This window comes from Coturnix japonica, chromosome 1 (genome assembly GCF_054131305.1).
Source record: "Coturnix japonica strain WE chromosome 1, WE-NBRP24, whole genome shotgun sequence".
Classification (NCBI taxonomy): Eukaryota; Metazoa; Chordata; class Aves; order Galliformes; family Phasianidae; genus Coturnix; species Coturnix japonica.
Genome location: NC_140663.1, coordinates 84,918,863 through 84,932,794, shown reverse-complemented (window position 1 = coordinate 84,932,794; position 13,932 = coordinate 84,918,863). Strand labels below are relative to the sequence as shown.

The 13,932-nt window shown below is 36.2% G+C and overlaps 1 protein-coding gene across 5 annotated transcripts in view; it reads right to left on the bottom strand.

Annotated features, from left to right (window-relative positions):
• The window catches only part of POU1F1 (POU class 1 homeobox 1), a 28,227-nt gene extending 14,660 nt beyond the window's left edge, over positions 1–13,567 (bottom strand). For 2 of the 5 annotated variants that reach the window (XM_085527258.1, XM_085527270.1), the window contains exon 1: positions 12,820–13,003. In XM_085527258.1, coding sequence (XP_085383384.1) covers positions 12,820–12,946 — 127 coding nt within the window. In that variant the 5' untranslated portion in view covers positions 12,947–13,003. Of the gene's footprint in view, positions 1–820; positions 1,093–12,819; positions 13,004–13,435 lie in introns of those variants that run through there. The other 3 variants (XM_085527262.1, XM_085527267.1, XM_085527274.1) reach the window with 2 other exon arrangements.
• Between the last annotated feature and the right edge of the window lie 365 nt (positions 13,568–13,932).

The following is a 13,932-nucleotide window of genomic DNA, read 5'->3' as shown; positions in this document are numbered from 1 at the left end:
ATGAGATTGCATTATGTATTACCGATGCTCAGTTTTCATTATTTACATGCTTTTTCATATTGTTAAAATATTTTATTTCCAATGCATTTCAGCAAACAGATTCTTCTGGGGGTTTCCAGTAAAGCTCTTACCTTTACGTAGATTCAAATAAATCAAAGCGATTTATATTCCTGAAAGTTTTCAGTAACTCCTGTATTGCAGAATACCACTCCAGAAGATCTGAGGCTGCAAAAAAAAACTGTCTCCCCATCTCTGGTACTTTATTGTTTAAATGCAATTATTTGGATTATACACGCAAACACAAATTTCCAAAATGTAGATAAGATTTCTGTCACCAGTTTTGAACATTAGATGTTATTTTATTCAGGAGGTAATTTGTTTTTTTTCCTCTCCCTTCTTGAAAGCTCCCATGAGTAATATTACAACCTGCTTTATATCTATTTTCTATCTAAAGTAATTTATATGATCAAAATTTGCAGTTGCACAGAAAACAGACTTTAAAATATTTACATGACACCACTGAAGACTATGTAGGCACAAAAAAAAAGATGTCAGCATTAAACCTGTTCTGAGTTACTATAGTGACTGATTTTAGCCTAATATTTTAATAAACTGGGAGAAAGTTAAAATTTGGCTGAAATGAAAGCATTTAGCGTGTTCCTGATTTATGCATGATGCAGCTTTGTGAAAATGCTTCCACTTTAAAGTAGCATAGCACTGATATCAAAAACTTTAAATATTGTAAAACTTGATGCACAAATATAATCTAAAAGCACTACAAATGAGCGTTACAGAGAGCAATATTATTTTTAAAAAGTACCTGTGGAGACAACATTGGTCGCATGGTTAGAAACGGGCAGGCACTCTGCTGCGCTGTGATGCATTATCAGAGGCAGGGAGGGAGGAGAGTCAGAATTCAAGGGTACAAAATTGTCGGATGAAGCAAATGCTTGGCAAGTCATGCCCTCAAACAGGTGAAAGGCAAAGAGCCACCTTTCCCCTTTTTCTAACTGAACAGGTCCTGAGCGATTAACGGCAGCTCCAACTCTACTCCAATCTTTGCACTTGTATATACATATACAGAAGGACTCCAGAGAACAGAGAGGTCGTGTGCAGGTATTTATACCACTAGAAAATCCCTTTATCCATTTTAATGTTCTTTTCCCAGCAATATTGCCGTCCTGCTATAGAGCCTCCTTCCTTCCCACACAAACATAATACATGTCCAATTAGCGGGGGGAGAAGAAGAGGGAAACCAGAGACACGATTTGACAGATATTTTCAATTAGGTCTTTTGTGAAGAACAATGACCAGAAAAAGATATATAAAAGCGTTGTCTCCAAACTCGGTAGCCATCAGACAGGTACGTTTAATACTAAGTAGGTTTCCACAGTTAACACCTGCCCCTGGAATCTCATCCATACAATTGTGTGGAAGACAACCTGGCTGAGAGCTCAATCAAAAGTCTGCAGAAGTCAAGAGTTATAGCAAAATACTCCAAGTTAGCTTAATTCCCAACAGTGATCACTTGTCTTGTCATACAAGTATAAATAACAGATGCACAATATGGGGAAACTCTGTCAAAGAAGAAACTGCTGAGCAGATAGCTTTACTTAAGCAAGATCTGCTAAATGTTTATCTAACATAAACTCTTGGAAAAACCCATAGTAATACATAAAATTCATTCACAGCTCCTATTGCTAATTTATATTACCACAGCATCTACAGTCTCATACAGAGTGTTCTGGCCTTTAATTGTACTAGATACCAAGTAAAAGCTGAATATTTTTCAAAACATAACTCACTGTTTCAGTGATTTGCTGTTACGAGACTGGAATGACTTCAGAGTAGTAGTGAAGAGCATTCATATTAACCAGTAAATGATGAAAAATCACTGCAGTACACCAGAGTCATATATTCTATGTGTATGACAGGCTGAAAAATGAAGCAGATGGTCCATGTCATTTACTTTACTGTTTAGGAGGTAAAATGTATTGATTTGAATTATGTTTTTTGTACTATTATTTATTTATTTATTTATTTTTGTAACTAAAGATGGTCTGAACATAAAGATTACAATACTTTGAGCATAAACCTTCTTTGGTATTCCAGACTGGCTCAAATACCTGAAGTAGGATTCTGGTGGAACAGACTTCACATGTGTTGCATGCATAGCAGAGATCATATATTTTATCAGGTTGTTTTTGTCTTTGTTTTTTGCTTTTTGTTTTTCCATGCAGAATTCTTGATATTATCTTTCTATTTTGTGAAAGGCTGTGTTTATGAGTGTTGAGAAATTTCAGAATTACAGCATATAGCAAATTGCATATGTGCTTTAGCAGAGGTGAAGCTCTAAGTTCATAACTACTATCCATATATGCACATCTTCATTTCAAAATTTACAAAAACCTTGAAGTAGTAATTATGACATTATGGAAGATAATGCCAATAAATGAAATGTCATTTGTATTAGTTTGGGCTTGGCTCTATGTATATTGAAGTCTGAGAACTGATATGCACATTATGTTAACTAATGAATGAGAACTGAGCCTTAAAGTCTAGCATTTCATTCAGCTGAGCATGTATTTGGAACACATGAAATTTTCAGATCAGGACAATGCACAGAAGGAAACTAAGGCAAAGTCAACAGCACTGACATTGTTTTTGATATGTAATAATAAATTACATATCAAAATAAATAAACCTTACAAACAGCTCTGAAATAGTATTTCCCTCTTATGACATAAATAATTTCAAAGCTCCAATGGTAGATCTTGTCACACTTACCAAAGTGCTATACATAACTGAAAGTCAATAAACTGTAAAATTTCTACTGGAAACTCACAAATAGATTCAGAGAAGCTGTGACTTGTCCTCAGGTGAAAGATGGAGCTCACTGCCAGATTACCATTTCTTCCTGTGATCAGGAGACCTGCTTATTCTTTGATCTTTAGAGACATGTACAGATTGTTAGAAGAGATGTCAGTAGGTTCATGAAGGGTATTGACCCACAGAAACTTGGAAAATACATGCAACCAGCAATCCTGAGACAGTGAACTTATCGTTAGAGTACAGAAAAGAGTTGTTTTGTGACATCAACCCAATCACCTTCTCAAATAAATTTGCCATTTCACTACAGTGTTATATTTCACAATGTGGAATTACTTGGATTTTTAGAATATGTTCATGTAACATTGCCTATTTCTCGTTATAACCAACAACTTTCTTATTTTTATTTTAATTTCTTCATTAAGACTGTGCCTTTAGTCATATTTTTTTTAGTTATTTGATGGCATTTTTGAGATTTCTGAATATCCAGACTAGGTATTTGACAAATTTCACACTCGTCAGACAGAGCAAAGGAAGTCAATTCCAACAAAAATGGAACCTCTCTTAAAGCTTTGCTACAATCTTCTGTGGTTGTAACTGTGAAACCTGCTATTATTTTTATTCTGCCAAGAAGAATTCCTTCGTGATGAATCCCTAACATGTTAGCCATGCTCAGCTGTTTAATTAGATTTCAGACTCACTTAAAGAAAATTACTCTGTGACTCTGTAATTTCATGGTCAGCTTTAAATTCTCTCTGACAGCAGATGTGTTTTTCCACACAAGTATTTGCTCTTCCTAACCCATCTGGATCTGCAGTAACAGATATTCTTCTGATAGTTTTAGGAGGTCATGGGGTCACATGGATCTGAGAAGGGCCTCCTGACTGCTACTCTGATATTTCACAAAACAGTGCCAGGGTTTTGTCCAATGACATCATCATCAGAAGTGTCAAAGACCAGACTGGGTGATGCTCTGAGTAACACAGTCTAGTGGAAGTGCTCCTGCTCATGGCAGGGAGACTAGAAAAAGATAGCCTTCGAGGTTTCTTCCAACAAAAAACACCCTGTGAATCTATGACTCTCATTTCTGGCCAGAAGAATCATAGAATCACAGAATCACTAAGGTTGGAAAAGACCTACAGAATCATCAAGATCAGTAGTCCACCTATGATCAATAGTTCTCATCAGCACAAGCATGCTAATAATAAGCAAAAGGAATGATACAGGGCTCCTCTCCTGTGTCAAGAAGGAAGAAGAGTTTGGGGCTGGGGAAGTTCCAAGATTCGACAAAAAGCAGTTTCTCCCTTCTGAATACACTCATGGAAGACCGAGGCTCTTCCAGGCTGGTAGAACACAAATTGAAGACCCAGGGTCATGGTTTTTAGTTTGATTTTCATTCTTAATTTCACAGGACTGTAAAGACTTCCCAAAACATTTTCTTTTCTTCTCAGAAATCATCAAGATGCAACAACTTATCTATAGTCTTAGAGCAGAAATACCCCATCTCTCTTCAATATATCACTTACATCTGTCTGCTCTCCAAACGGCATTCTTTGGACAGATCTCAAAATGAAGAATAGAACTGTATGAATTGCTATTACCCTCATAAATCTGAAGAAGCATCTGAATCTCAGCACTCAGCAACCCAAGTTTGGGAAGATTATGGTAACTAAATGAATGTGTTCTTTTCTGGTGAGAGAGTGCTTAATAAATAAGAAAGACCTCAGTGCACACACAGAAATGGACTACACAATATACTTGGAAGCCACTAACACCCAGAGGCCTTCATTTATGAGTTGTCTTCAAGGACTTAAAAATGAAAGTATTATCATTCAGCTGAGGATTTCTGGCAGCAGTTTCAGACCTGCAGCCACCAACCAAAAGAGTTTTTGTCTTTCTCACACTTTGTTACACTTATGAGTGTCATAAAAACATGAAGGTAGCATTCTGCCCTGAGACAAAGACCTCATTCTCCAACATGATTGTGATAAGATGTTGGTACATATCCCAGCAAAGACCATCTGCTCTATTCTGAGTCTGCAGTTGAAACTGGTCTTCCAAGTGGCTACTATTTCTGTAAGGAGCACTAGGAAAAATAAATAAATAAATAAATAAATAGATAGATAGATAAATAAATAAATAAAATTTTAATGACAGGCATCTAATACACTGTCCATTATTGGATAATACAGAAATCACCTTCATTTATTTCCTTAAATAATCTTTAATTTTTACTTCACAGCAGAAGACTGGCTCTTCCCCCCCACCCCCCTATATCTGTTCTGATTGGATCTCAAAATACTGAAGAGACATTTCAGAAGCCCTTTAAAGTTTATGTTTAGATAGAATTATGTCTTTTGTTTTCATGGCAGAAAGGTCCTTACATGTGGTTTTCTCAGCTCAGAGGTAGCTTTTCTTCCGTAAATTCCCAGGACTGGCTATCAGAAAGCAGAGAAATTTTGCTCCACAGGAGCACAGTTTCTCTGTGCTCAAGAGACAACCACATGCTGATTAACACCTCTGCCAAGTACCGCATTACTGCAAAGGAAACCAGACACAGTGTGGGTCTCAGTAGCATCATTCATTCTTTCATGTTGTTTGGTCTCCAGCATCTTCTACTAAATAATATCCACATGCTGGAAACTCCTTTTTAGTTGCCCAGAGAACATGCATAAATACAAATACCTTCAAGAAGAAAATGCTAACAACTTCTGTTTCTATGGGATGCGGAATCTATCTGCACAGCCTGTCTGCTTTAACTGCATTTGGAGCCTGTTGGAAATTCTGTACTAGAGAAAAGCTGCAGATATAAGGCTTGTTTAAACTAAGAGCTTGTAGAGCTGGAAGTCTGTATAAATATAATCACTACAATAATCCTGATGCTGAAACATTATCCTTTCAAATAATCACCCATATGCACATTTACACTCTTAAGAGGCACACACGTACACATATCAACAATGCATTCTTGAGAAACTCCAGTTCTTTTAGAAGTAATCCTCACTTCTGCTTTTAATGCACATCTGGTGGGGAGATCAATTTAACTGTTACTTTTTTGGTACTATAACAGTTTTCATCATTGTTACCCTGCATGCAAAAATTCCTGTTATATGTTTTATTTCTATTCAGAGTAGATAACTTCCTGGCTTTAAATTCATGGCTAGTTTCCAATGAGTTGGATAAAACTGTAACTTAAATTTAAAGAAGAAAAATACTTTTGGACTTGTTTCTATTTTGCCAGTAATGATCTATTGTGCCTATGAGATATAAAAGTGGATTGAACATTCTCCAGTTGTGCTCCAGATTTTCAAATAATTTCAACTCTTCTCAAGCTTTCAGTTGTATCCTACCCCTGTGTCGGTCATTACCTTAAATCACTTAACTCCTGGCACACGCCGCACTGCTCAGCAGTCATGCTAAGCTGAGAAATCTTGTGTAACTGTTCTGCATTCAAGCTCTGCCTGCACAAAATTGTATGCATCATCACAACATAATGGAGGCCATTCTATGTACATACAGACTAAAAGATCCATACTGGGAGAGAATATGCACATCTCCTCCTCTCCCTGTGTCCACTTGGTAGAACATGATCTACCAAGCATTTAATACATTGGGATACAAACAAACTTCAGTGATATAGTCACATACACTTCAGCATTTTTGAAAGATTTTTATACTTACTGTAGTATACAACTGCTCTACAGGTCTACATATTTACACAGCTCTTCCCCAGAATTTTCCGATCCAGAAAGACATTTCACTGAAATCACTATATTTATGTGCCATTAAAATATGAAATAGAAAGAAGGCTTTCGTGAATTCAAGGTTTACTTCCCACACAGTAAATGAGAAAGACATCTTTGAGTACAAACCCTGTGCATAGAAAAAAAAAGATCTGTCGTCTCTTCTAAAATGTCAATTGACTGTCAGTGTACACACCATGGATGGTTTCATCCACAAATGATGGGGAAGAAGGATTACAAATTATCATGGAAGACACTTTCCCAGGGACTAACACAATGCAGTTCACTTTTAAAGATACACAGAAGGCTTATCAGGTCTTGTTGCCAAATTCTGGCTCACTGGAGTCTGAGTAAAACACGTGTAATTGCATTACAGCAAACAATAGCCCTAAAGCCCAATTTAAAGCAAGCAAGATGACTTGCTAAAGAGCAAAAAGAAAGTAAGATTATTTGTTTCTCCAAGCCACCTGCCCTTACATTAGATCGTCCCCACAGAAAAGATTCTCTGAATGTGCGGCACAGGCACGATCTGTTACCAGCAGGGAGTGGCGGTGTTCCCACGGCTCTCAGAGAACAACTGAACACTGCTAGGGAGCATACTAACCTACATTTAGTCTGGGAGATAAGTCTTGCAAACTTAAATAGCATAGATACACAAGTTCCACTGGTGTGTTCTATGTTCTCAGTTAGTCTAAAATATTACATATATTGCAGACAGGTTGCTGTACAGAGAGAGACCCTGCATGGCAGTGAATCATGGAATCATAGGATGACTTGGGTTTGAAGGGACCTCAGGGATCATCAGGTTCCAACCCCATTGCTGCAGGCAGGGTTGCCAGCCTCTAAATCAAGAACTAAATCAGATTGCTAGCCCATGGCCCTTACACTGCAATTCTAGTGAAAGCAGTGTGGCAACAGGCTACACACAGCCAGGACTGGACCCAGTCAGTGGACTAATACCAGCCATCCGTTTAGCCAAGTATGTGAAAAAGTAGATATAGTTAACATCTTTAATAATTAACATACTACCACTAGTAAAAAATTAACATTTGTTAAAAGCCAAGTTTAAACTTCAGATAAATAATGTCTGACTCATTTTCAAGTAATTCAGAACTTCCTTTTCAGTAGCATATAAGTCTATATTTCCAAGTAGTTTTTCATTTGAGAAGCTTTTCACTTTCAAGATAGAGCTCTTATTCCTTTTCTAATGACCTTACTCAAATTTTCTTACATCACTTTGGAAAGGGTGCCTGTAATACCAACAAGCTTTTATCATGTAAACCAGGCCTTTGCTACAGTATGCAGATCATTAGTCCTTTCCCAGAGTTGATTTTTATATTACAAAACATTGTATCCTTGTGAAATACAATATAAGTATGACACTTTTTCATATTGATATATATACTTATACATAAATATGTTTTTTATGTATCCAAATAAATAGAAAACATTGTTTTCAAAAAAGCTTTTGTGAATACACATAAACATTGAATATGGTAGATACCTATGTCTGTGTGTGCTGGATAGTAAAATGATTGGAAAACCTGAACATTTAAAAGGTATACAGCATAGAAATGAATTCTAATCACTTGTACTTTAGTGTCTCCTCATATATCCCAAAACGGTTTAGTACATATGGAACATTTATACATCCCCTGCTTCTTAGTGTACTTATTGCTAGCAAAACAGTTTCTTCCCAGATGCACTGTTAATAATAAAAAAGTCAGAAAGTTTAAAAAAAAATTAAAAAAAATCATCAACGTAACAAACAAAAAAACCCACAGTCAAAATTAAAGTAACTAAATAAATACACAAAACAAGAACAATAAAAGATGCAGAATTGACCAAGACTGGGTTTGAAATGTTCTAGACATGTCCCTTTATCCCCTGAAGAGACAAAGCAACTAAGTGCAAAAGGGCTAGCTGAAGCACATTTGGGTAAACTATGTATTGTAAATGAGTAAGAAGTTAGAGAGAAAGCTTGCCAGAACAAATCTTCTAGCCAATCCCTCATTTAGTTAAACTCTCTCCAGAAAGTGCTTTGTAACCACCACATACCCTTTTTCACATATAAAGTCATTTCAAAACTAAAACCAGAATGACAGCATGTTCACTTGCAGCAGTTTTTGAATAAAATAATAAACTTCTTTATTTCAGTTATTACTCATTACAAAGTCAATGAGTTTATGTAGAATATTTCAGCTTCAATGAAGAGTCACCAAGAATTTCAGAAACAATTACATTAAAAGCCTCATCTAATGCTCTGGGCATCTGCAATAATTTTTATAAATATTTCAGATCATATTTTACTTACATTTTTGGGAATTGCATTAGAATATATATTTATAGATATATTTTTTTTAATCAGCAGTATATGGAATATATTTATATGGAATAACGTGTAGCAGGAAAGCTGCTATAGAAACTGTAGCATAAAACATTCATACTTTTGGGATTAATCCAAATTTGTGATAATTTGGGTTGGCTTGATAGGATTCCAGTGTTACTCAGTAAGACTTACAGCAACAAAGGCATAAAATTGAAGTAAAGGTGAAGTATGTGGATGTTTTTAATTTAATTTGAATCTTTCAAGGTTACTGCCTTATATTTTTAAAACAACACTAACATGTTAGTTCAGAGTCAACACAAATACATTTTTCTCTTTTGTACTAAGATAACTATAATGATCATGCTTCATCCTGAAAAATTACATATACTCAACTAAGTTCAGCCTCATTAAAATGGCAGATACAAGTAAGACAAAAAAGCAAAACTGGATTCTGAAATAAATGAAAAAAAAAAATAAAAAATTAAGGCCAGATTTTGATATCTTCACTGAGCACATTAAGCAGCAAATGCTCCCAAAATACTCCAGGAAACACTACTCAATACAAGTACAGCCAGCAAGGTCTGCTCTAAATTGGAATTTCTAATTTGCTAAAATGATTAGTAATGAGAACTCAATTATCTTTGCAGTCACAGAGCCAAGTGATAAAATAATTCTGCTTTCTTTCAGTATCAGTGTAAGATAAAGGTCATCAGGTTGTTAAAAAGATCAATACCTAAAAGAGATTATTATATGAACTCCCAGAAAATTCTAGTCATCTATATTCATATCTGAACTTTGCCTGCACACACTGCATTGATGAATATTAGTGTATTAGATAGACAAACATCATCAGCTCAACATGGTCAGTAGTTTTGAGTTTCATTACCAAAAAAAACATCCTGCAAGCAAAGTGATTTCATTAGCATATTCAAACCACTGACTGGTTCTGTCTGAAGGTCATTTAAAGTTATTTGAAATATGAGACAGATTTAATTCTGAAATCTCAAATAACATTTAAAATTTATTATTCTTTTGGAACATACATAATAACCCCAAATAAAAATTAATCCACACAACTTGATTAATCATTATCCAACAGTGATAAACCTGAAAAGTGTACCTTCATGGTAAAGGAACAACCATCGTGGTATAATACCACCTCACCCTTCAGTATCTCCTCTTATCTAAACACTATTGTTTTACCTATTGACCCCAGAGATGTTGCTTGAAATTTATAGGTGAGAAAGCTGAAATGTTAAATAAAACCAATTGCCAGCAGTGGGACAGCAGCCAAATCTGTCAACTTACATTTTGATCAGTGCTTCTTTTATAAAACTGTACAGCTTTTAAATGTAGTTCCATGCCACAGGAGAAAGTCTGAAATGGCTCCCTAAGTCAGTATGAGTATCCAAAAATTCCATTTACATTTTCCAGGGTGAGATCAGGGGGAAAAGAACCATGTTTGTCCAGCCTCTAAATTCAGAAGCCATCATCTAAGTAATGGGCTGGTTCAGTCTCCACATGAGTCGGCAGGGAAGAGATCTGTCCACCTACTCTCCCTTCACTTGTAAGAGGAAATTTGGGTTAGAGGGAAGAGATGTTTGATTTTTTTGTAAGATGGGGAATAAAATGATTTTCTCTATATACATACCCCTCTTTAATTATTGCTCAGGAAAAAGTGAACATCTTCTCAGAATAAACACAACAAAGCTCAAACAATAATAGTGAAGTGATTGGCATAAACAAACAGCATGGGACTATGAGAATCATTTACTGTCTTTAAGCATTCAAATCTGTTTCCTTCTCTCCACGGTGAGCATTTTAGTGCATCTGGTTGGAATTATGTTTACAGCTTTACCACAAAATTGCTGCTCTAGTAACTAGCACCCAGATTTCTTTTTAAAATCCCCACCGAGAAGCACAGTGTTTCTGGGCTGGGATGCTGGCACAACAGGGCTTGAAAATTCTCTCTTAAATTGATATATTGCATTTTAATCTGAGTAGATAGATACATGTTACATTTGGGGAGAGGCTTTTCATTGTACTGGCAAGTGTGCTGCCTGAAGAAGCAAGTATTTAAACAAAATACTATGCCACTTTCCAAGTTAAATAAGCATAACTCAAATTTGTATGTGATTGGGGAAGTGGGAGAGGGGAATCCCCCTCTTTCCTTACAGAGCATCATTGCAGGCAAAGGTAAACCTAAGCTTAGCTCATTGATATTTCAACCTTTGAAATCCATTCTTTCTTTCATGCTTGGGCCAAAAGAGAGCTCCCTCTTGGAGGTGGATTTCTCCCCATCCAGAACAGCCAAGCACTCTCCAGGCTATAGTTCCACAGCTTTTGCAAGAATCTTGCAAGGAGACATAACTATCCACCCAGGTGCTGCTGTTTTCCTTCACCTGCCAAGCTCATCATTGGGACTGCACAGTGGCTGCAGAAGCTGAGCTTTTAAGGAAATCTCCATCAGGACATTTTTCTTAAAGATGCTATAAGTCAGGAGATATCCACAGTTTGCACTATAAAACAGCTTAGGGACTTTCAGTAACTTAGCACTTGAGCACCTGTATAGCACTGAGCTATAATTGTCATGGTCCACTGGATGGCCTTTAATTATCCCTTCCAACTAAATGATTCTATGATTCTATGAAATGGAAACTTTCAGAAGGAAAGTTGGAGCAAGCACAGAAAGGAGGTATGAAAACAGCACCTCTGAGTTTAATTTGGTCTTGAGGATTACACTAATAATGGTGCTGCATCCCCACCACGAATTATATTCGCAGCCACAGCTGTGGACTTCAACAATTAAATGAAGAACAGAAATGGAAAATGCAATTTTTGTTGACCTTTTCGTAACATAATCCATCATACATCACAAGCAACGCCACAATCCACGAGCCTATGTGAAATATGTTGCCCTGCAAAATGCAGTCTCATTGAGTCCATCTTTCCAAAACCTTTTGCTCAACCAAATGAATGAGGAAATCTTTCCCTTTTCTGTTTTCTTGTGACATATTTTTGTTGTTTGCCTCCTCTTTTCCGTCCATCCATCTCCACCAGCTTGGAACTGCTTACAATTTGCTTTTTTAAGCCCCCTTTACTTAGTTCACTCAAGCACAGTGCAAAATCCCTTTTGTCAGAGGACACCATCATTTTCTCGTCTGATAACATTTAAAGCTACAAGCTAAGCAAAAACAATATATAGTATATAAAGTATGGAACTGACATCTCTAAAAACTAGCCAGTTTTACCACAGTTTCTCTGCTAGTTGGCATCTACCAACCATTCTCTGCTAGTTGGCATCTACCAAGCAGATTATAGCAACACAAGAAGCAGATTATTGTTAGTTTTATTAACAGTAAGTTTATTTCTTCCAGAACTTTCCTGTGCATTGTCTCAGTCCAAAGGAACAGCTACCTTCTCCATGGAAGAGAGGCTTCAGTACATCTGAATAAATACCAGTTTTCAATTTCCAGCCTAGCTGGTGTTGCTTAGAAAAGCCGCCGATTTACCCAGCTACTCCTGCCTGAGCACACGCAGGCAGATACCTTTATCAGAGTGCTCATCTCTATCCCAGAGCACTGAGCACAAGGCAACTTTCCAAAAGCATAGGAAAAATAAAACAGATTTGATTCTTTAGCATCTCCGTCCTTGCATGAGTCACAGCTGATACTTGTTCTGCTATACAGCTTTCATAGCGACATCCAGACAAACAACCTGAGTGATGAATTAAACCTCTACAATGAAATTCTATCACTCTTGGCAACTGTTTTATAGTAGCTGGAAACAAATTATCTGTGTGTTCACAAAAACCTTTAACAAAGAAAGCAAACTAAGAAATATGGCATTACAGTAAAAAACAGTCTTTGCTATTAATGTCTGTGATAACCTATCATCTCCACACAGCAAGCACAATACCTGAGCAGAAGATCTCCACAAAGCCATCTCTTAATCTTTTTCTTAATCCAACACTCAGGCTCATCTTCATGTTTGTAAAACGTAACCACTTGTTCTTTTTTCCCCAAACTGTTGAAAGCTCGTCCATGTCATTGGCAGAACATTCTTCTAAATGAATAGCAAGATGTATTCCCAACACCAAGCCATTTTTCAAGAGGCAATAAACTTTATATAGAGAATAAATAAATTTATAAAATGAATACTTCATATCTCAAGAGAGAACTAATTGATATTACTAACTGCCTCCACCTGTCCAAGGATTTTATTAATAGCTTAGCTTTAAATAATCATCCTTAGCTAATGACTGCTTATACAATTTTCACTATTTTCTCAATGGCTAAAAATAATATAAAACATCACGGTGTAACATCAGGTGATGTTTGCTTCAAAAGAATCAACTGTAGTGAAAGATAATAGAAAGGATATGTGCAGATAGGAAACTGTTGTATAAGTTAAGTTAGAAGTAGGTAAGAAAGACATTATTTTACTGTTTGTTTGGATTCAAGAACATAAATAGCCCAGTATGATTTGCTGCATTTTTACATTAAACCACCTGTTAAAAAGTAAGGCTACTGACCTCATAACTATGGTGACATTCTTGGTGCTGAGTGTGGACCTGATTCCTTTTTCCTACGAATTTTCAGCAAGGAACTTCCACAAGACAAGAATTTTTCTGTGATCAGGAATCTTTATGTAAGCATGGAAAATCCTGTTGCAAAAAATAGGAAAATTTTATGGTATGCATTTGATTATATACAGATACTTACATACGTTTCTCAGCTTTGCACTTATATCAGTGACTGAAATAAAGAGCTTCTCAGTATCTACGCAGACTCTATGTGAATTAGGATTTCTTGGATGCAATTTGAAATAATGCTGTTTGCTTCTGTTTTTAGAGAAAAATATTGTTAAAACTTTCTATTTTGAAATTCCACCATTTATTAAGTTGTAAGTGGGATTTCAGAGTTTCTACAGTCTGTTCTAAACTTCACATAACCTCAAACAGCACCCTACACTTTAGGAAACTTTGGGAAAGTTAACATTGGAACATGCACTTAAACATGGAACATATGG